General features: G+C 37.0%; 2 protein-coding genes across 2 annotated transcripts; one reads left to right on the top strand and one right to left on the bottom strand.

Annotated features, from left to right (window-relative positions):
- Positions 1–859: 859 nt before the first annotated feature.
- On the bottom strand, positions 860–1318 carry LOC123524684 (uncharacterized). Its single transcript, XM_045303047.2, has one exon. The coding sequence runs from the start codon at positions 1316–1318 to the stop codon at positions 860–862; it is 459 nt and encodes a 152-aa protein (XP_045158982.2).
- An 18429-nt stretch (positions 1319–19747) lies between these two features.
- LOC123524692 (uncharacterized) lies at positions 19748–22600 on the top strand. The gene has a single exon (XM_045303058.2). It carries the CDS (start codon positions 19748–19750, stop codon positions 22598–22600), a length of 2853 nt encoding a protein of 950 aa, XP_045158993.2.
- The last annotated feature ends 2211 nt before the right edge of the window (positions 22601–24811 follow it).

Raw genomic sequence — 24811 nt, 5'->3', positions numbered from 1 at the left:
GAGTCTATCTAGTGCCTTTTTTGGATCCTGGCTGCTCTATCGAGAGAGTCATCACTAGAGATGGTACTGCCCAAGTACTTAAATCTTTCAATGTTTTTCAGTTGGGTGTCATCAATGGTGATGCATGGCTACTGGAGGACATTTTTCGGTGCAGGGTGCACCGACACTTCCGTCTTTCCCAAGCTAATTATAAGTCCAAATAAGTTGGAGGCTTCAGAAAACTTATCGACAGTGGTCTGCAGATGGTTTCCTTCGTGGGCCATGAGTGCGCAGTCATCAGCAAACAAGGCGTCCAGTATCAACCTTTGGAGAGGTTTTGTTTTTGCAGAGAGTCGCCTGAGGTCAAAAAGTAACCTACCCAGGCGGTACCTTATGCATACTCCAAGGTTAAGGTCCTTGATGGCATGATTGAGTACTTGGGTGAAGAAGAAATTGAACAGGACAGGAGCAATGACACAGCCTTGATTCACCCCATTTGAAATTCCAAAGCTTTCTGACGGTTCGCCGCTTGAGAGAACTTCCCCTGTCACGTCCTGGTGGAATAGGTTAATGAGTGTTGTAAATTTTGAGGGGCAGCCAAGCTTCCTAAGAATGATCCATAGTGCTTCTCTGTAGACTTATCAAATGCCTTGGTAAGGTCTATGAAGACAGCGTACAGGTTCATGTTTTGTTCGATGCACTTTTCCTGAACCTGTCGGATGGCAAAGACCATGTCAATAGTGCTGCGACCGGCCGGAATCCACACTGTGATTCGGAGAGGTTACTCTCGGAGAGTGTTGGGATGAGTCTATTGAGGATGATACGGGCCAGGATTTTACCCGCGATTGAAAGGAGCGAAATGCCTCTGTAGTTTCCACAGTCAGCTCCTGGGCCTTTGCTTTTTGTTTAACAGAGCTACTATCGTGGCATCACGGAGGTCAGCAGGCAGTTCTTCCTCCTCCCAAATACTGACTAGCACACTGTGAAATGCAGACGCAGACAGAGCATCGTCGCTGAGCGCTTTGCAGACTTCAGCTGGGATTCCATCCTTGCCGGGCGCTTTACCACAGCTCATCTGTTTTATTGCTTTTCTAATTTCATCCATGGTAGAAGATACATCCAGTTCAGTGAGTTCAGGTTGCTGTTGCTCCCTCCACCTGTTGGTGATACCAGTCTTGTCCTTGATGTGTGTGGTGCCGTCTCTGGCCAGCAACGGTGTGAAACCAGATTTAGAGGGCCCAAAGACCGCTTTGATGGAGCTAAAGAATTGTTTTGATTTGTTGGAATCGGCAAAGTCTTGGATTTCATCGACTTTTTCCTCCCACCACTTGTCTTGCATATGCCTTATTTCCCTCTGGGCTGTAGCCTGGAGTGACTTAAACCTGTGTTTCTTTTGGACTGAATCTAAATCATTCTGCCATTCCTTGAAGGCCTTGTTCTCTTTGCCAGAAGGTCTTCTATGCCCGCGTTGTTCTGGTCAAACCATCCTTGGTGCTTCCTATCTTTCGGGCCATGCACGGTTCCTGTTGTCTCTTTCAACATCTCTCTGAATTGGTCCCATTTCTGTGTTGGATCTCCAGTGTGTGGTCCTTTTGCAGTCTGTTTCTCATTTAGACTGTCCTGGAACATACTGATATAGGATGGGTCCTGAAGTCTAGCCGTATTGAAAGCTGCTCGGGTTTGCTTTAGACGCTGTGGATAATGACGAGCTATGTGCAATTTCAGGGTGGTGCGAACTAATCTGTGGTCTATCCAGCATTTCGCACTTCGCATGGCTCTAGTTATAAGTACGACCTGAATGTCTTTTTGGCGTGCAATAACTAAGTCAATGAGGTGCCACTAATGAGGATGCATCCATGTGGTTTTGTACTTGCTAGCCATCCTGAAAGATACTTCTTATATATGGATGCAAATGTACCCCAATATAAGTCATTACGGCGTGATTTTCCCTTCTGATGGTCCCTGTCGCTATTCCTCCAGAACTAAAATACACTGAATACTCTAGATTGTGGTTTTCTGACATACTGAAATAAATCAATGTACCACGAGAAATAGCTTTTTTCAAACGCTAGATTTGGGTAAATAACGTTTATTGACATTTGAAAATTACATCTTTTTATCTTACATCCTCCATATTTCTGTTCTAGTACTTAAGCAAAGTTCAAGCTGTCATATAAGATGTCATAATCAATCCTCATCTATGAAATTCCGCAGTTTCAAATTGTACTTTAAGGTTAGAATTCCTTCTATTCGAAATGGGTAAAAAGCAACCCACTGGTCCGATGATTACTTTGTTAACAATGTGCAAAACGTTGAGGTTTGTAACAGATTCAAATTATAATTTAAGGTTAGAATTCCTTCTATTCGACATGACTCAAAACAATTCACCGGTCATTACTTTGTTTACAATGTGCGAAACGTTAAGATTCGACAAGTTGTGAAGACACTTATTGACACAAGGAAATTGCATCTTCTTCCAAATCTATAAACATCTGAAGCTAAACAATTTTCATTTGATAATATAGATCCGCTTCGCTATGAAAATCAATTGGACTGATTCCCTCTAAAAGGTCCACTCTGCATGTATTTACCCAAATTAATCTTTTTTTAAAACGATTATTTCTTGGAATCTATTACTTAATACCAAAAAAGGTATCTTTGATGTTATTTGTTGTTTAAAGACTTTCAACAACCTAAGCATACGACTGTTTCAGAGAACTTTGGATTCGCCATCGTACATTTTTGATAAGGATATTTCCTTTTTGATTTTGTGTAACTTTATGTTTTTGTTGTTTCCCTTTGTCTTTATATTTGTGTATAATGTTTCATGTATACATTTCCATATACGGAATTGCGTTCTTTATTCATGGCTATTTGTATTTGATCATCTTGTCCTTGTTTTAATTAACCTTTTTTTGTGAGTAACTGGCATGAGCCTTTTCGATAAGAATATACATTTCACGACTCTGTGTAAAAATAGTCATTCCTAAAAATATTCCTCGAACCGATAATCGATAGCGATCAATTTTTCTATAAAGCAAATGCAAAAACACCACTGGGGAGCTTAAACCGCTTTATGGTGCACCTAACCTCACTCCTATCCACACCATGTACCAAAGTCTCGGGACAGTGTGAATCCTTAACACACGCAATGGCAACAGAAGGCATGTTATGTATAACAGAAAAATGCTCGTAATTTTTTATAACAAGCAATCCTTAAAAACCAAAACTGCATGTACTCAATGACTTTGCAGAAGACATAGCAACAAGGAAAACACCCTCAAGGGCCAGCCCGACGAAACAGGCTAGAAGACAGAAATCAAAATAGCTCAGTCTTGGGCGTCCAACTGTAAAAGGGCTGAACAACAAACATGCGGTGGGTCTCAAAACAGTTGGGTCATAACCTCTCTTAATAAAACGTTTTATAACGTTCCTAAATGCAATCGGACAATTGCCATGACCCAATAAATCTTATGAAGTTTGTAAAACATCCCCATAAAAATCCGGTTTTGATATACTTTTTATCAGAAGTGTCTTTAAATTACTATTAAAATTTAAAATCGAATCTGAATTACTATATCCCATAAGATGTTGCCATCAAAAGGGGGCAAATTTACAGTACTGAAATAAAATCATCCCTCTTGTCATAAATCTTGCTATGTATACTTTTGTAATAAACAGAGAGAATTAAATATAGAAATGAAGCAGTAGTATCAGCATTGTTAGTTTTATTTAACTTGAGCTCTCGGGGATACATATAATTCACATAAATTTAAGATTTGATACAAAGAAAGTTTTAAAAAAGCCTCGCTTACGGTGTAGAAATCTAACCATCCGGAAGGTCGGTGGTTCTACGCAGGTGCCCGCCCTTGTCTGGAACAATGTTCGGTGAAGCACCTCTAACATTACCCCCACGGTTTGAAAAAAAAGAAAGTCTAGAACTGTTTACAGTTATACAAAATATTTCTATATTTTCAAATATTGTCTTTCTTGGTCATTTCGATTCTTTATTCATTTCTGTTAATACACAAATTGAAATACTAGAATTCATGCATCTCTAATTCGGTTCAGAAGAAATTGGTCATTACAACAGTACGTAATACTGATTCCAAGGACTGGCTCGTTATCAATTTTTTAAGTGTATAGAACTGATTAATAGTATTTCAAAATAGTCTTCCCACCAAGTTTCATTAAATAAAATATGTTAGAAGATCCCTTAGAAGCACGGAATACACCAAGCAAAAACAAGCAAATTCAATGAACTGGTATTCTCCGCCGAAAGGATCTTTGGTGAGTAATGGCAAAAAAATATATCCGGCAAAAAGATAAGGATGTTACTAAGAAACAAATAATTTCATTTAATTTAGTCATAATCAATTTAACAGAAAATGAATGTTTAAAGTGTACACAATAAATGTATGTTATGTTGATCCCGACTAATGATATTATTTTGAATGAATTTATGTTTACTGTAATATGCTTAGCTTTTAGAATTAAATAGAGTTATTTGAACATTATGGTGATCAAAATTCAATGTAAGTTTCATAGTTCTAGGTCAAATATATTACAAGTTATGAAGCAGAAATTGCCACATTTATAATACCCTATATAGTTAACACAAGAAATTTCTAAGGGCCATAACTCTAATGTTACTTGGGCAATCTGACTGAAACTTGACGGACCGCATAACCTCGTAGTGGTGATCATGTACATGAAGTTTTATTTAAATATTCCCAATCACTTCCTAGATATGTCTCCAGACGGACGGACGGAAAGACGGACGGAGGGACAACGCCAAAACTATATCCCTCCGACTTCCTCGGGGGATAATAATAGCAGACTTGGTTACCATTTACCATTGCTTTATCAAAGCGGAGTTTTCACTGAGTATGTATTCCGTGGCGTTCACATATGCAGTAAAATGAAAAAAAAACATTGTGAAAAACTATCTAAACTTTTGATGTAAAGTTGTATGAGTGTTGGTGAGAATTATTTAATGATAACATAACACATGAAAATAATTTGTTATGAGAAACAAGGGGCCTCCCTGGCCGACTGATTGAGGTTGCTTGAAAAAAGTTGTTTTCTGACATCGATATATAGAGGGCACTTAAAACAAGAGCAGGTTGCTCTCAGTAAGACCACCCTGACATGGGGATAAAAAGAACTGTGTTGGTTAAAAGAACTACTCTGGGTAAGAAGCTGTGCTTGATAAATCTGCCATCGATGCAGCAGTGCCATTTAGAATTGTTGTTTTTCAAGTGGAGTTTGAAGGAAGACAAGAGTTGGTGGATTTTGCAGATCAGAGCGTAGATTATTCCGTGATTATAAAGCGATTCGAGTACGTATACACTAAATATCAGTGGCATTACGTAGATGACATAAGTGCTGGGATTTATTACAATTATCGAACATTAAACCTAAAAGCCTATGTACAAAACAACTATTGCTTTCAAACGTCCACAGAGCATAAGAGAAATAAACAAGATAAATAAATTTATAAAACACAACAATTACAATTTAGGTATTATAAAATGCAACTGGTGTAGATGCTCCCATGGTTTTTGACAGTCTAGAAAATAGCAATATCATTTGTTACCAGTTCCGATACCGGTGAGAAACTTGACATGCGTTTTGATACTGACTGTACATTTAATTTGTAATATAGTTTATTACAAGCAAAAAGTGTCAGTTACAATATGTAAGAATCTCACGCTGAAGAAAAAAAGAAACAAAGTGAAACTGTAACAAAATTTCCGTCGGTCTGGTTGACCACGTACTGAGGTCTTAAAGATAACGATAGTTATTTGTTTTGTTTGTTTTGGGTTTAACGCCGTTTTCAACAGTATTTCGCTCAAAATAGCGTGGACTTTAGCTACAGATGTAGTTTATGCCGGGGAACGCTGAGCACATAAATTCTGTGGTGAATCGCTGTTATTGGACTTATAAATAAAGTTTCCTTTTAAAAAGGAAATGCTTGGCTGGTTTTGACATAGTCCACATAACTGGACAAGTGGGGGTAGGTGTCGTATACATAAGCTTCTATGCAAAACATGATTGCTATTATCTACTTCTGTTCCAATGGGAACGCCAGTCTTAACTTTAGAGGCAAGGGTATTGAACAATTCTTGGCGTTTTTGGTTTTGAACTACTGGTGTCAAACCTCCATATAAAATTTAAAGACTCTAGCGCAAAGCGTTCTAGTTATTGGGCGGAAACCAATTTCCTTCACTAGGCCCTGAACACAGAAATATAAACACTGCTATACAAAATTCGGTGGTATTGTGGAAAAAAAAATGGTTTGATATACCTTGCAGAGCTACTTCCTTAACTTGTTTTAATAACACCCCTACAACAATAATCGAACCAACCATAATAGTCCTGTCAAAAATTGGCGGCAAAATGTCTTTTGAGACACCTTTTGGCAGGTTATATCCTTTCAGGGGGGTGTTCTCTAACAAATTTCACAACTGCCCGTTAAATCTTTTTAACAATTATTACAATGGATAAATGTAAACTCAATCATGAATTATGTAAACGTCAAAATTGAGAAGTTGTCAGTTTATCGTACAGACTTACGTTTTATAGTTATATTCATATTGCTGTACACCCCCATTTTAATAATAGACAAACAAAAGAGCAACTGCAATCGGAAAACTTCCAATATTTCCGCATTGCGCAGCTTACGTCACAGGTCACTTGTTCCTGCAACCAATCAGTGAATTCGTAACATATTGATCTCGGTTTGCGGCAGCTTCCCGGCTTTTCGTATCATACTAACACACACTTGGGTACCAAAAAAAACAACAAAAACAATACATAGGCTTGGAGCCGTAGCTCCAAGCCAAAAAAGTTTGAAAGTGCAGGGCGGACTAGGTCTAGTTGCACGAGAGTTTATGGCCGAGCACCTGCAAGGAAGTTATTTGTTTTCGCGACAGTGCAAATTTGTGAATTAGCTATCTCTGTGCAATTTGTGACACTTAAGAGTAGCATTAGACATTAGTTATTACGATAAACCAAAGAAGCATTAAAGCTCTTTGGATAGACATGTACATTATCGGTTCTTATGACAGAACCGGTGCAGAATATTATGTGGAGTCCATAGTGATGTGATGGAGGATGTCCCGTTTTAACACGCCGTTATTATGTAACAGGAAAAGAAACTGTTAACAGGTCTCTGTCTTGGGATGGTAATGTGAATGTAAAGAAAACCAAAAATAACGCTGACTTTTCAAACGACGTATTGACTGAAGATAGTGAAAACTCAAATAGTGATGGTGGTAAGGTAAATGCACGTAAATCACGTAGAATCTAGATCACTTTATCGGAAAAAAGGTGCTGCATCTCCGTCGCCTGATAAAGCAAGACAGATTGTGATCATCGAAGCAGGTGTTTATTTGAATTCTAATCCATCTGTTGAACAACTTATTATGAATTGTCATCTACGGTACACACAATGTTTACATCAATAAGGCCTAACTAAAGTAAAAGAACCAGCGTGGGAGCCATCTGGTCTAGTCGCGTAATGGCGGACAGGTTTTTGAACGCTAATTTTCCACTAAGCATGGCAAGAGAGGTCTAAATTTAAAGCTAGTTTCTGTTTTAATTTCATTGTGAATGTATTTTTGACATTTTGGTAGGAAAAATGGGAGAGCAGGTTGTGTTTGGTGAAGTGAAGCTGAATTTTAGTATGAGTAGTACTTCCAGGTCACAGCAGTGTGATTTTGATGTGATTTTACAGTAAGCAAATGTGACATGAGAAATCTGTCTTAGAAGATACATGACCCCTACTTTTCTCTTCATTTCATATCAGTTTTATCATATCTCTTTAAAATGAGATGAGGATTTGTTCACTGAAATGGGTCTAGCTATGTTTGATAGCTCTTTAAAAATGTCATTTTTATATAAAATATATAAATATATGCGTTTGTTTAGTTTTTGTTTAACGCCGTTTTTCAACAGTATTTCAGTCATATAACGGCGGTCAGTTAACCTAACCAGTGTTTCTGGATTCTGTACCAGTACAAACCTGTTCTCCGCAAATAACGGCCAACTTCCCCACATGAATTATGAGAGGTGGAGGACGAATGATTTCAGACACAATCTCTTTTATCAAATCGTCACGGAGAACATATGCCCGGCCCGAGGATCGAACTCGCGACCCCGCGATCTGTAAACCAACGCTCTCCCTACTGAGCTAAGCGGGCGGGCTTTACCTGTTTGTGACCTTAACTGAATGTATAGATAAAATGGAACCTGGCTTGGAGCAAAAAAATCTCAAAGAAGGTGAGCCAGTTACTAGATTAACGTGTTAGTACAGAAATCAGTAAAATTTATAAAGACGTTGACAATAAAATGAAGGAGGTGAAAGAATATGTGCGTGGTGAAATGGCAGCCGAGTTAGATGAGATCAATGCCAAGTTGTTATCACCTTTTGATTTGCCTAAGTCAGGTGAGGCAAATGTTGAACTGAACCTGGTAGTGCGTAATTTACTGGAAACTTCCCGGGAGAATACCAAAAATCAGGTAGATACACTGATCCGGGATGATTTAAAGATTCGGGATGTATCTGTTTCCAGAGCAAAACGCAAGAAATCATCAGAGGGAGGGAAACCTAGTGTTATTGTAGCAACGATGGAATCATTAGATGATAAAAACAAGATCACCGCCTTGCGGGTGCTGACGCTCATCTGATTTTTTTGTATAATAGAAAAATTGTCCTATCCATGATTTTCTAAGTCCAAAAAGGGCCATAATTCTTGCAAAAAGCAGGATAGAGTTATGTTTCTTGATGTACATAGTCAGCTTATGATGGTGAACAACGGTTGCAAGTTTCAAAGCAATAGCTTTGATAGTTTAGGAGAAAAGTTTACCTAAACATAAAACTTAAGCAATAAATCTGATATTTTCTAAGTCCAAAGGGGCTATAATTCTTGCAAAAAGCAGGACAGAGTTATGTTTCTTGCTGTTCAGGGTCAGTTTATGATTGTGAACAAGTGTTGCAAGTTTTAAAGCAATAGCTTTGATAGTTTATGAGAAAAGCTGACCTAAACATAAAACTTAACCAAGAAATCTGATTTTCTAAGTCCAAAAGGGGCAATAATTCTTGCAGAAAGCTGAACAGAGTTATGTTTCTTGTTGTACATGGTCAGCTATTGATGGTGAACAAGTGTTGCAAATTTCAAAGCAATACCTTTGATAGTTTAGGAGAAAAGCTGACCTAAACATAAAACTTAACCAGGCAACGCCGACGCCGATCAAGTGATGACAATAACTCATCATTTTTTTCCCCAAAAATCAGATGAGCTTAAAAACGTAAACTGACAGTTAAAAAGTGTTTGAAGTAACATTAGTATTATGGAAAAGTGTACATTAATCACGATCAATCGAAAGGTGAGCAGCTTCTGGCTGCAAATTTAGAATGATAGCAGATGCTTTAAGACAAGATTCAAATGTATCTACGCCTAGAGGTCATGTTATTAGAAAAGAAATTCGTGAAAATGATCGTTCTAATCACAGGGATGATAGGGATAGTAGATGTTTTAGGGGTTCTAGAGGACCAAGCAGACGAGCCAATCATAGGCAACACGGACAAGATCGGTGGGAACATCAGGGGTATAACAGGAGACAGTCTGGTCCCCAGAGGCGTCACTAGATAACAACAGGTTTCTGGAAAGTCCGGGGTTGGAATTCAGACCAGAACACTGTTGTGATAATGATTTATTCTTACAGGGATATTGGTGGTTTGATCTCAACAGGGAAAAAATATATAACAATGCCAGAAATGGGTCAGGGGCGTATTTTTCATCAAGGATAGTATTTTTGATGATTTTGAAGTTACAGTTCTAGGGAAATCTTGTGAAGGTTAAAGTTGGGATAAAGTTGTCTCATAAGTTATAAAATCTTACTTTAATGCCTGATGTATGTTATTTGCCCCAAGAGAACTCTTCAAGCTATTTTGACGTGAATATTTTTTATTTATATGTACCAAAATAAAGGTTTAATATGCATTTTTGATTATTTAAACAGCAGATGTGTTAGCCTTGAGGATTTTATTCCAGGAGTTTACCTGATCTGCAAGTGTTAGATTTTAAAACAAACCATTAAGGTGAACTTTTTAGGTGTAAAAAAATGTTTGTTTCCGGTATCCGGACCTACCCTAATTTTTTTGACCCGACCCTAAATGTTTTTATGGTCTTGGAGAATATTTTTTCAACTTTTTAACAAACAGCTGCAAAACTGCACTTCAAAATATTTTTCGAAAAGTCTCACTTAATAAAAAAGCCCAAAAAAGGAGATGATTTTCCAACCTACCTACCCTAATTTTTACCGGAAACAAATAATTTTTTTGGCCTTTTATTGAATTTCTAACAAGTGTTAATATGTGTATTTTGAATGGTAGAAATTCTACCCAGAACGATTTCACTTCAATATCAACAAAAGGATTTTCAGTTGTTGATTATTGTATTGCCTTTTATTCAAACTTGGGTAAATTTTTGAATTTCACTCTACACAGGGTTACTGATTTGGTAAATCGATATGGTATTTGTTCCTTTACATCAGCTTATCTACCGGATCATTCGTGCCTAACTTGGGACATTGAAATGCATGCAATAGTTAAACAACAGAGTAATTGCAGTGATAACTTAGAAGATAAATACGGTAAGTTTGATTTGTCCAGCATTCCTAGTAATTTTATGTTTGATGTCAATACTCTTTGTAATATTATTGTTTTGATTGACTGTTTAGAACAAGGACTGCAGGCGCAACAAGAGGTTGATAGTGTATTTGATGCATGGGTCAATGTTGTAATGGAAAATATGCATAATCATATTCCGTATAAACCTGTGTGTTATGGTTATGTGAATAATAAACGTAGACGACCCGGTAAACCATGGTGGAATTCTAACTCACAGATTTATGGGCCAAAGTAAGCCAAGCAGAAAAGTTATGGTTGAAAAATGTTAATCAAAGTCAAAAACGTAGTTTAAAGTCCTCATATGTTAGTATTCCTAAACGTATTGATAGAGGATTTCAGCGTTGTAAACGCATATATTGGTATAATCTACTAAAAATCTTGCTAAATGAATGCAACCAAAATAATACAGAATTCTGGAAATGTATTGGCAAATTAGGTGTTGGACAATGTCAAAATAAAACTATACCTTTAGAAGTTTAGTTGCCAAGTTGATAATATCACTAATAATGTTCAAGACGTTCTTGACAAGTGGAAAACGGATTTTAGTTCATTATGCAATACATGTAATGTTAAGTATGATGATGCAGATGGTAATCATGATGAAAGTAGTAATTCTTATGATGATGACATGTATTTAACCGTGGTATTTCTATTTTCGAAGTAAAAAAGGTCATTGATGACATAAAAAAGGAAAATCCTCTGGTATAGACACTATTCCCTCAGAGATTCTACAAAATGATGCCTCCACATTATTTATGCATTCATTGTTTAATGTATGTTTTCATAATGGTGTTGTACCAAGCATTTGGGATAAATGTAATCGTAGTCGGGTCTTATTTCAGGACGATATTATTATATTTGCTATTACCCAGGCTTAAGTTACAGGATGGCAAGGCTATTTAGTAAAGAGATAGTACGTTAGTGATTTTTATACAGGCCAAATGCGAAACTACCTAAAATTCTTATAAAGACAGATGTATATTTCTATACTTTTAATAGATAGATAGATAGATTTATTACTGCATACAATGTACAATTTCATGGCATCATATAAAACATACAAACAACAACGAACAAAATATATTGTAACGGGAAAAACGACTTATATTCGGTCCTGTTCCTAACGTCCGCAGACGACAATTTCCGTATACTTACTGAGGGTCGAGCGGAATTTAATAAAGGGAGAAATAAATAAGCTATATGTTTAACGAATAATTATATTTAATTATAATAGCTAAAATTTAGTAAGGTTAGTAATATTAGTTTAAATGTTAATCTGATTTAATACATCTAATCAAATGTTCTGGTAAAGTCTGTGTGATATCCGTATTTTATCTAAACTTATATTTACATTGCTGCTGGTCGGCTCCTGTATGGTTCTCTGATCCTCCAGGGAAATGTTAATTATTATATTAGATTAGTATTGTTAAATTTATAATGATTTATTAAAGAAATTTGATGACTGTAATTTTGGGTGGTCCTGGCCGAAAATTGAAAGTGAAAAGCTGGCGTTCCGGGTGCGCATACAGTTTTATATGTTCCGCGCCATAATACTTCGATTCCAAGGCTGAAAGAGGTAATTTAACCGTCCATCCAATCAGAATCCCGGATTCCACCGAAATGGCCATTTTCAACCAATCAGAAACTCTGCGGAATTTCCCTTTCTGTGTAACCATCCGCCACTCCAGATGAGCAAGAAATAGTCTTCCCTTGGGCTTACTATAATGTTCTTAATCTTACGCTGGGTAAAAAGGGCTGCTACCATTTACAAGTCACAATATAAACTATAAATGATCGGCGATACAGTATGGTAGAGTTTTTACCAATAACAGGAAATATGACGACACTGTTTACAAGTGAATGTGGCGCCGACCTAGTATCTGTGTCTGACGGATGGAAAGCTGATGACTGGCGTCTGCGCTTGTATTTATAAGCCTTCGGGCGTTGGAATATACAACTGAAATTGTACCGCTGTCAAACTTTCAAATGCACTCTCGTCAAATCAGCAACGATAGCGGAAACGATTGACCAATCAAAACGTTACGCTAAACTTAAAACTGTCATGGCTCTTACGCCTTCAGAAAAGATAGATACGCTTAGGATTCCGCTAAAATAAGATTGTTCTGCATTTATATAATTAATGCACAAACGATTAACAGTCCGATATTGAGCAGACGATACAGTATCTGAACATACTTAGGGTAGTTTTTTTTTTTGCCTTACAGTAGGCCTAGTTTTTGGCCATTTGCCTGGAAACGGCACTTGTTTCCGCTTAATTTCTCCGATAAATGTAAACATCAACGAATTGTGTATTTTCTACAAAATGATACACGAAAATGGGTACTTGCAGTAAAAGTACTAATACAGATTTACATTTTATCTGTTTATTGTGGTAAATGTTTCATCCGTTTATTATTTATTCGTGATTGTAATGTAATTTCGCGACCTGAATGGGTTTGACAGTTGTACTGCACAAAGTTCAGGACAATTTAAATGCACTGCTTACTGAAATCACGGAGTACTGGTACCATTTGTAAATGAATTAGAGTGTGTATCATGCCTATGCTGCAGATTCATGTCAGGAAAGTTTCGTTTACACAAGTTTGGAATTTGAGGTCCAGTGATTCTATAACAGTATTATTAATCATATCCCAAAGTCTTCCAGTATGGATATGCGGGACCCACTTATTTGTCTTGTCTGGAAAACTATTTAAATCTGTAAGATCCCTTATAAACACTGTTTTGTCTTGTGTAAGACTTAATGGATTATGTACTGATTTGATCTATGGCTCATGAGGATTGAAACAAGGCTGTGTCCTGTCACCTCTTTTATTTAATTTCTATATCAACGACTTGGCTACATATTTGAAGTCATTTAATATGGGAATATCTTTTAGTCAAGACATAATATGTATTTTAATCTATGCTGATGATTTTGTCTTATTAGCTTAAACTGAACATGATTATTTTTATTAGAACGCCTTAATGACTGGTGTTGTTCAAATGATATGTTTATTAATACAGATAAGAGTAAAGTGATGCATTTTCGCCCTGTTGAAAAACGGCGTTAAACCCAAAAACAAACACTCGTCAAAACTGACTTTGAGTTTCACTGAGGTGTAAAATCTTTAGATAATAGAGAGTTTGAGATTTCAACCTTCGCCTTCGCCTTCAACGTCTCTCATATATATTTGGGGTAAAACGTCACCAATATGCGTGTATTTTATTTATATCAGACGTTGCTGCTAAAGTTTTTCATGTAATTTCAAGTAAGCCTAAGACTTCGTGTTATAACTATGTGAAATAAAAAGCTTAGTTGCAGGATTTCTGCTTATTAAGTTATTCGATTATCCATATGTATAATTGGACTAAATTTGATGCGAAACACTATCAATAAGTATAAGAATATTGAGGTTCTGTTTGGTTAATGATTTTAACTAAATACATTGAATTGAACCTGGAAGTATGAAGTTATCAACTGATTTTGAGAGACTTTGAGATTTTGTTCAAACTTTAACTTCTACGGCATATTTGTGTCCTCAGGCGGTACTGATTATACCAGATGGGCCTTTTTGTCGTAAAAAGTGAAGTTTTGAACGTCCGAAGATGTGATATCACGAAAGTCAAAACTTCAGTCTTTGTACATCTACTCTGTCCACATACACGGCATCAAAGACTGAAATCTGGATGGAGGCACATGGCATGACAGTCATTTTACTTGAAAAATGAATGATAACGCGCGATTATCATTTGATGGAACATTTTATTTTAACATCCAAATGGAACCAATCATACTTGTACGAATGCTGTTCAAAATAAAACAATGCGTTTCGTCCTTTGAGTCGGGAGATACACCCCAAATGTAGCTGTAAATGGTGAAATGGGATGGGATCCCCGGCTGTACGACAATGGAAATCTGTTTCTAATTTCTGTGCTCGTATTTCTTCATATCCTAATACTAGAATTAATAAACGTATCGCATAATGGGAAAATGTTAAGTCGAGTAATAGATGTATGAACTGGTTTCATAGTATTAAGTCGTATTTAACTTAATCTGGATCTGAATGACTTTATGACTTTAATATTTCAATACCTAAACATACATGTCTAGCAACAGTCAAAGCTATGTTTATGCGTATGTATGTTAACGATTGTAAGTCTAAACTGGATCAGGTTAATAGTACCAGAGGTAGAGGTGGAAATAACTTACGCACTTATTCATTGTTTAAATCTGAATTTGGTGTAGAACAGCATTGTAAAATTATACTTCCAAATAGTCATCGTTCAGCCTTTAGTAAATTCCGCTGTGGTGTGGCACTATTGAGAATTGTAACGGGACGTAATGAAGATATAGATATTGAAAACAAAAAATGTTATTTATGTGAAAGTAAAGTAGATGAAAACCATGTACATTTGGATTGCAACATGCAATGTGACATTAGAGTTGACTTGTTTTACAAAGCCTGTTTTATAAATCCAAATTTTGATATTATGTCAAAACGAGATCAGATAAAGGAAACATTTTCCAACCCATTATTGATTAGAGTTAGTGCTAGAACTTGTTTAATTATTTTGAAGAAAGAGCTTTTAAAATATGCAGATAATGTACAACCATTTTTTACTCTCTTTAACAAAATAAGATATCTTTTAAACTATGTACATAATGTATCTTCATCTTTCTTCTCTTTGATAAACAAAACTTTTTATGCTAATTCTAGAATGCTATTGCTAATCAGTTCCTTTATGATCTGATCATAAGGGATATTTGTTGTTGTTTTTTTAAACCAAGTTTTTGATAGTGCGCGTTTGCGCCCGTTTTCTATTCTAAAACATTTTAATGCAGTATCTAAATCTTGGATTAGCAGTAACAATCTAGCTTTTAGGATATGTATGATAACAATTGTAACTTTGATTCATACAGTAATGTAGATGTCTTTAAGTAGTATATCAAAGTCTCTTGTAATTCATTTATGAATGGCAATGTACTTTAGTTATATTTAAATCTAAATATAACATGTGTTAATGTGATAACATGTTTTAATTCCATGTATATTGTACATTGATGGGACTATGATAAATAAATAATCTCAATTTATCTATATGGTTATAATAATAATTATTACGGTCAGACCGCAATAATTTAGGATGTTTGCTCTTTTGAATTCCGTATTGATGCACCATCAGTTGGGACTGTGAAATCACAACGCAAACATTGTTAAGCATTCATGTCCCGATACACCAATCAACGTCATAGTTAGTGACGTTATTACAATATTCATTGCAGTGTTGACATAATTATAATGAAAAATCACAGTTCTTCGTTTAAACCATGATTTACAAGAGAAAATGAACATTGAAAATAATTACTAACACGTTATCTTGTATCACGAATGGATCGATCACAGAAAATGCAAGATAATCATTTATCAATCAATTTTGACCTAATGTTTTCTGTACAGTATACGTCATATAGTATAGATTTAAGTTGACATTCCTCCACGAACACGCCAGCTGACTGACGCATTTCGATATATTAGAGTACAAGATAGCAGCTCATCTCCAATATCAAAGTTACAGACCTGCGAAACGCCCAACTGGTATTTTGGCAAGGGCAGCAGCTTTCAGTTCCGGATCACTCCAGCCCTTTGTTAGAAACGTATTACATTTCTAATTTGAATTTACGTCTTTACCGCCTTTTCTAACGTGCTTTTACGCGACGTCCAAACATTGAGGTCGACGTCATCATTTTCTGTTGTTATTGTTTGAACGTGGCTTCCGTTAGCGCAAACATATATTTCAATTCAGGAACTTGATGTAAAACTTGGTAAAGATCAAAAATCGGTAAGATTTATCGAATTGAAATTGAGTGTTTTGTTTTTAAAAGGTTGCTTATTAAATATTTGCACTTGAATACTATTTAGCGTGTTTAAGAAATTTAATTAGAGATATTTGCGTAAGAAATGTAACTGTCGCTTTGAATATATTGTTGAATATATGTTTTTACCTGTAATTTAAATATACTTTTTATTATATGTATAATTGTTTGTAATTTCAGAGAATCGCTACGCTACGCTAGAGAATAAAATTGTAAAGTGAATCAGCGCATACTCGTTTTTTACTGTGGTATCCAAGTTCCCGAACAATTCTCGATTTTACGGTGTATGTTGTGTAAACGAAGAAGATGGCTACCGGAAATGAATCCATGCCGACGTACGAGGGAGTTGACAGCGCAAAACGTGCGCGCACAGCCCAGTTGTCACAGATGACGAAATTATACAATGAAATAGAACGACACATGATCTCGCACGACAATGAAGAAACTGTCAAAACTTTATACAGTAAAATATGTGAGCGATTTGAACAATTTAAAGCTGCTCATTTACGGTGTTTGGATGTGTGCTCAGACTCTGAAGTTATATCTAAATTAGAAATGAACTATGAAAGCTGTTATAAGAACTTTGTTGAATTCCGGGAAAGATTTTCACAGTGGATTTCTTCTGAGAAAACGCCTGATGATAATAATGACGCCTGTTCTTCAGTCAGCCATGTTAGTTCATCTTCAACAGTGTCCTCGCGCTCCAGATTAAGAAGCGCGAAAGCTAAACGTTTAATTGCGGAACATAAAATTAAAATGTTAAATAAAAAGCAAGAATTAGAGCGCGCACGCGTAGAACTACAAATGAAACAACAACTACTAGATCAACAGTCTGAACTTGAAGAAGCGCAATTAGAAGAATCAGTATGGCAACAAGCTGTACAGGAAGAGAATGGAGTGAACTTAGAAGTCCAGTCTCAGACAACAGTACAACATTCTACTTCCGGTGAAACAACTTCCGTTACTGGAAATGTGACAGGTACAGACAGTGATTGTATTCTTCTGCCTAAAACCCATACGACAGCAAGTACGTCTTCTACCGGAAGGAATATAAACTATAATGATATGTGTAGCAGTGCACGTGATCACGGGCATAATCAAGATGAGGCTAAGAGTGCGCATTCTATAAACAAAATGAACTCCGAGGTTAGTGTTTCTACAATAGACATAGCGTTCCAGAAACTTGCATCTACACTTCAGGAAGGGTTCAATCTTCCGAAACCGGAATTACTGACATTTAGCGGCAAGCCAACTGAATATTGTAAGTTCATCAAAAACTTTGAAACTAATATCGAAAGTAAAGTTACCGATGATAGACTTAGGCTGAGCTATTTAATACAGTACTGTTACGGTGAAGCAAAGTGTTGTATTGAAGATTGTGTTTTGTTGGAACCCAGTGAAGGATACAGGCGCGCACGTGACATCTTGTTCTCACGTTATGGAAGGCCGCACGTGATCGCTAGAACATATATTGAAAAGTTGGTATACGGTCCACAGATAGCAGCATCTGATACAGACGGACTACCAAAATTAGCATTAGAAATGCAAAGGTGTGAAATAACTTTATCGCAACTAGGATATAATTCGGATGTAGATAATTCTGAAAACTTGAGGCGAATTGTGAAACGGTTGCCTATGCATCTGAGAGTGAAATGGGTTGATACAGCACACGTAATTAACGAATCTGGAAGAGAAGTACATTTTACCGACTTAGTGAAATTTGTTGATGAGAAATCACGTGTTGCCAGTTCAATGTATGGAATCGATCTCATTAAAGAAAATCGAACAGCGAAGTCAACTTCCGGTAAACCGCACGGTACAAAGCCTGTAAAAGATGTAACTACATTGACCACACACAGTAATACTGATCAAAGAAGAAATGAAAGAAAGTGCCGTTGTTGCCATGGTAACTGCCTGGATGTATCTGTATGTAGCAAATTTAAATCGATGAGTCTAAATGAGAGAAAAGAACTGGTGCGAAAATTCAAGTTGTGTTACAACTGTTTGAAAGGCAACCATTCATCTAGCAACTGCAGAAAACCAAAGTCATGTACGGTACCCGGTTGCGAACTGAAACATAATATGTTGTTACATAGTTGGAGCAGACCCAATCATGAATCTTCGGCGTCACAAGCTGTGACTTGTGCATCTGTGAAGAACTCAAATGTGAAGAACTGTTTAGGAATTATACCAGTTATTTGTGAATGCCAAAAATGGAAATTCCTGTCAAACACACGCTCTGTTAGATGACGGTGCAGATAAAACCTTATGTGGCGAGAGGTTGTTACAGTCTTTGAACGTCACAAGTAAACCTGTTACATTCAATATTTCAACGGTAAACTCAACAAGTAGTACCATTCACGGACAGGAAATAGATCTTACTGTAATGGCGGTGGACGAAAACAGAAATGAAGAAGTGCCACTTTCCAAGGTGTGGTCAGTGAAGGAGCTTCCAATCTCAACAAGATCCGCAGCAGTAAATGTTGACTTAAAGAAATTACCCTACTTATCAGATATAGACATACCCCAAATTGACACAAACAATGTTATGCTACTGATCGGTACAGATTCTCCAGCTGCACATATTCCACTCGAAGTGCGTTCAGGAAACATTGATCAACCGTACGCCGTGCGATCACGGTTAGGATGGGCAGTACGTGGTCCAGTTCAAGACACTTGTGCACCTAATACCGTTAATGTCCACTTTGAACAATCCAGAGACGTGTTACTGCAACAGCAACTGGAAAGAATGTGGAATACAGAATTTAATGATAGATCATTGAATGAAAAGTACTCTATGTCTGTTGAAGACAAACATGCTCTGCAGATTATGGAATCATCTCTTACCCATGAAGATGGTCACTACAAAATTGGATTACCATGGAGGAAGGAGAATGCATCCTTGCCGAACAACATAGCTCTTGCCCAAGTACGCCTACAGCAACTGAAACGTAAACTGTCACGTGACCCGGAATTGCATAAAATGTATACAACATCCCTGTATGATTATGTTGAGAAAGGATACGCAGAAGAGGTGAAAGATGGCCTTGAAAATATTTCTAGACGTACATGGTACTTACCACACCATCCAGTAACAAATGTGAACAAGCCAGGCAAATCGTGTAGTTTTCGATTGTGCTGCTAAGTACCACGGCATTTCACTGAACAGCCAATTACTGCAAGGACCGGACTTAATGAACAGTTTAGTAGGAGTTCTCATACGATTTAGGAAAGAGAAGGTAGCTCTAGCCGCAGATATCGAAGCAATGTTTCACCAGGTGCGTGTTACGGAAGAAGACTGTGATGCTTTAAGATTTCTATGGTGGCCTGGTGGTGACATCACACAGCAGCCAAAGTGCTATCGTATGAAGGTACATTTGTTTGGAGCTACATCATCACCCAGTTGTGCAGCATATGCCTTAAAGCGTACTGCAACCGACAATGCCCGTTTATTTGGAAAGGAAGTGGTTTCTACAGTAGAACGAGATTTTTATGTCGATGATTGTCTGAAGTCTGTAGAAACGGATGATAAAGCTATCAAGCTGGCTACAGATCTGCAAACACTAATGAAGTTAGGCGGATTCCGACTTACGAAGTGGTTAAGTAACAGTAAGGCTGTACTGAACGCTATTCCAGAATCTGAACTCGCACCATCTGTCGTCAGTCTGAGCCTAGACGAAACTTTACCATGTAATCGGGCACTTGGTGTGCAATGGAATGTTAACGACGACAGAATCCAGATTAAAGTCAAGCTGTCTGATAAGCCACTCACGAGACGCGGCATTCTGTCAGTTGTAAGTTCAATATACGACCCACTGGGACTCGTCTCGCCCATAACACTTCAAGCTAAAGCTATAATACAGAGCCCGTGCAGACTGAAGATCGGCTGGGATGACCAGATACCACAGAGCATCAACAATGAATGGCATACCTGGTTATCAACCTTACCTTGTCTGGAGAATGTGTCTGTAAACCGCTGTTTCCGACCAAGTGACTGTGTTAAATCTACGGAACTGCATATATTTAGTGATGGATCCGAAACCGCCTATGGAGCCTGTGCTTACCTTCGATTTGTTGATACCTATGACAATGTAACATGTTCTCTAGTCATAGGAAAATCTCGTTTAGCCCCGATCAAACAGATGTCTATACCACGTCTTGAGTTATCCAGAGCTGTTGTCGCTTGCCGTATTTATGCGATGTTGTCCGATGAACAAGATATAAAGATTGATCAAGTTACCTTCTGGACTGATTCCATGATTGTATTAGGATACATAAAGAACGTATCAAAACGGTTCAAGACATTCGTTGGCAATAGACTCAGCATTATACATAATACTACCTCACCAGACCTGTGGCGCCATATTGACACAAAGTCGAATCCCGCAGATATAGCTTCAAGAGGCATACATGCGAATGACACTAAGAATCTACATATTTGGCTAAATGGACCAGATTTTCTAAGAAAAGATCATACTCAGTGGCCACAGAATCAGCTTGCACCGGAAGTAACCGACGATGATACAGAAGTGAAGAGAGAAGTCAAGATAAACATCACAATGACTAATAGAAGTCTAGATGATATCATTGATCGCTACTCAAGTTGGACTAAACTTAGAAGAGCAGTCGCGTGGTTACTTAGATACAAGGTATTTTGCAGACAGAAAAACTTAAATCACGAACTTGACATGGAAAAAGGAAACTTAACATTAGCGGAAATCCAGAAAGCAGAACATGAATTATTGATACATATACAACAGGACACATTCGCAAATGAGATGAACAACTTGAAACAATTCAAGCCAGTCAGAACTGATAGCAGCATTGCATCTCTTAACCCCAAAATGTGTGACAAACTAATCCGAGTACGAGGACGTATACAATCTAGAAACCTGAGTAAATGTCCCATTATACTACCAAGCAAGCACACTATAACAAAATTAATAATTCGACATATTCATGAGAATAACGGTCATGCCGGAAAACAACAGGTACTTGCAATCTCGCGTGAGAAGTACTGGATAGTTCAAGGACTGAGTGCTGTAAAATGTGTAGTGAGAAGTTGCATGGTGTGCAGACGACAACACTCCCCCCTGCTACAACAACAGATGGCGCCTGTTCTTGAAGAGCAGACGACACCAGATGAACCCCCTTTCACTTACGTTGGAATAGATTACTTTGGTCCACTGATTGTTAAAGAAGGTCGCACACATGTGAAAAGATATGGCTGTCTTTTTACCTGTCTTTCAACTAGAGCAGTACACCTGGAGGTCTGTCATAGTTTGACAACTAACTCCTTCGTCGCAGCATTTCAACGCTTTACCTGTCGCAGAGGATATCCAAAGAAGGTGTATAGTGACAATGGCACGAATCTTGTAGGTGGCGATCGTCAGCTGCGACAGTCGATACAAGAATGGAATTCTTCAGCAATAGGGAAATATATGACAGAAAAGGAAATAGAATGTCACTTTAACCCGCCTCAGGCGAGTCATAGAGGAGGAGCCTGGGAAAGGATGATTCGTTCCACACGAACAATTTTAAAAGCGTTGGTCAGGCAACAGCTGCTCACAGATGAACAATTAGTTACGCTGATGACAGAAACTGAAAGAATCCTGAACGATAGACCAATAACCAAGGTTAGCGATGATCCTGAAGACATGTCTGCCCTCACACCAAATATACTACTACTAATGAAGACTAACAGTAGTATTCCAAGGGGAATATATAATAAGAATGACACATATGTAAAACGATGGTGGAAGCAGGTGCAATATCTCTCTAACGTTTTCTGGAGAAGATGGATACGAGAATACTTACCAGCTATACAACAGAGACAAAAATGGCAAAGAAAAACCACAGATTTACGTGTAGGTGATATTGTGCTAGTGTTTGACGAAAGTACCACAAGAGGAAAATGGCCATTGGGAAGAATTGTAAAAATAAACAAAAGCCGTGATGGACATGTACGAAGCTGCATTGTAAAGTGTAAAAATACACAAACAGTGAAACCAATTACGAAGTTGTGCCTACTTGAAAGTTCAGCTTAAGCTTAAGAGTACGAATGATCTGTGTATGAACAATCCGGGCAATTTGTAAGTCGAATTTACCAGCTGCTGTTTTTACATGAAGTTACATAGACACTTTCTCAGAAGTGAGTCAAGTGACGCTGATATCGTGAAAGAAATATACTTGTAAATATTCCAAAAAGGATAAATTACAGCATTTAAATGGAAGTAGTGTGCTTTCAAGGACTGTGCTAGGGTATTTATTCGAAAAGCATAATTATCAAGACTGTTAATGATACTACATTAATTTATAACATACATGGTTATGATAAATTTGAATTCTGTTATGAAATCTGGAAATTTCATGGCGAGGACTGTTAGAAACGTATTACATTTCTAATTTGAATTTACGTCTTTACCGCCTTTTCTAACGTGCTTTTACGCGACGTCCAAACATTGAGGTCGACGTCATCATTTTCTGTTGTTATTGTTTGAACGTCGCTTCCGTTAGCGCAAACATATATTTCAATTCAGGAACTTGATGTAAAACTTGGTAAAGATCAAAAATCGGTAAGATTTATCGAATTGAAATTGAGTGTTTTGTTTTTAAAAGGTTTCTTATTAAATATTTGCACCTGAATACTATTTAGCGTGTTTAAGAAATTTAATTAGAGAAATTTGCGTAAGAAATGTAACTGTCACTTTGAATATATTGTTGAATATATGTTTTTACCTGTGATTTAAATATACTTTTTATTATATGTATAATTGTTTGTAATTTCAGAGAATCGCTACGCTACGCTAGAGAATAAAATTGTAAAGTGAATCAGCGCATACTCGTTTTTTACTGTGGTATCCAAGTTCCCGAACACCCTTCTTCCCCATCGCAGTCATGACAATTGTAGGGTTGACGTTGTTCACACGAATCTGCACAAAGATCATTAATGAAAGGCTGTGAATACTAATAATACATCAATAGTTTTACATAAGTAGATATTATATTTGAAACGTTGAAATGCAAAGTTAAACACATTTGATATTGATGAATAGTGTTGCACACCAAATATAAAGCTTGCCTTTATTTGTACAGCAGTCGACTGAATTTAATTGAAGACAATCATCGCAACAGTAAAAATATTTTTTTTAAAATATGTGCATGTAGTCACCAGGATTTCTCTGAAATAAACGGTAAACAACGCATTTTATTGAGTGAATAAATGACTTTGAAAGTGTGGAGACCCTTTTGGCTTTCCATTTTAAGCCGGAACTCGGTCTTAGTTAGCTTACAATTAAATCATTTCGGCAAGTACCTATATTTTCATTGCTTTTCGTCCATTATTTTAACTGGGGATCATACGACGCTTTTCATGGAATTACATTCTAGTGTATCATTGAAGGTTCCATGTGCACCGCCGTATGAATACGTCTGCGGATGTGTCTAAATTGATTTTTTATACTTGTAGCATGTGTAAATGAGTTCTGCTCAACACGGGGATAGAGGGCGTAGACTGTAGCATGAATTTCCACTACCGTCTATGAACAGGCTCAATCAAACCGAGCATGTAACATTTTCGTTTTTGTCATATTGAGCGACCTTTTCTATTTTACATGTCGTCGGCGGACATGTCAATTATGGACACTCTTGAGTGTGACATACCACTGGAAACGTTTCTCGGTGTTTCCTGGTACTTATTTGTTAAACTTATTATTGTCGTTGAATTTACTGCATATGCATTTTTGTATTATCTCTTATTAATCTATCATGTTTCAAATCCTTGATGACATGTGAGATACATGTATGTCTAAACTTGGTCATGCGACAACCACCTTCAAAACATGCACAGACACATTAATATTTAAATCAACGGGAGAAGCTTAGTTATTATTCCTTCTCTTGAGAAGGAATATCTTAATTCAATAAGTCACACTTGACTGAGCTACTGATGCCGAAAACTGTTGTAATTACAAGCTGGCCAATGAAACTCCGTGACCTTAGAAATAACCTCTGACGTTAAACTATTCTTTCTCAATTGAGGCGACTTACACAATACTAAACCCGAGGATGATTAATTGATTCTTTTATTTCCTCCTGAACATAACATATGTACATTCACTAGATAGACATATATCAGCAAATTTAAATGTAAACAACCAAATATTATCGTTACCTTCAAATGCATGGTTAATATGTGAAAACAAACCCCACTGTGACCCTCTAATTATGTGCAAGAATTTTACACATCGAATCATAAT

This window comes from Mercenaria mercenaria, chromosome 1 (genome assembly GCF_021730395.1).
Source record: "Mercenaria mercenaria strain notata chromosome 1, MADL_Memer_1, whole genome shotgun sequence".
Classification (NCBI taxonomy): domain Eukaryota; kingdom Metazoa; phylum Mollusca; class Bivalvia; order Venerida; family Veneridae; genus Mercenaria; species Mercenaria mercenaria.
Note: the sequence above shows the minus strand (reverse complement) of the source record. Positions and strands in the feature narration are given on the sequence as shown.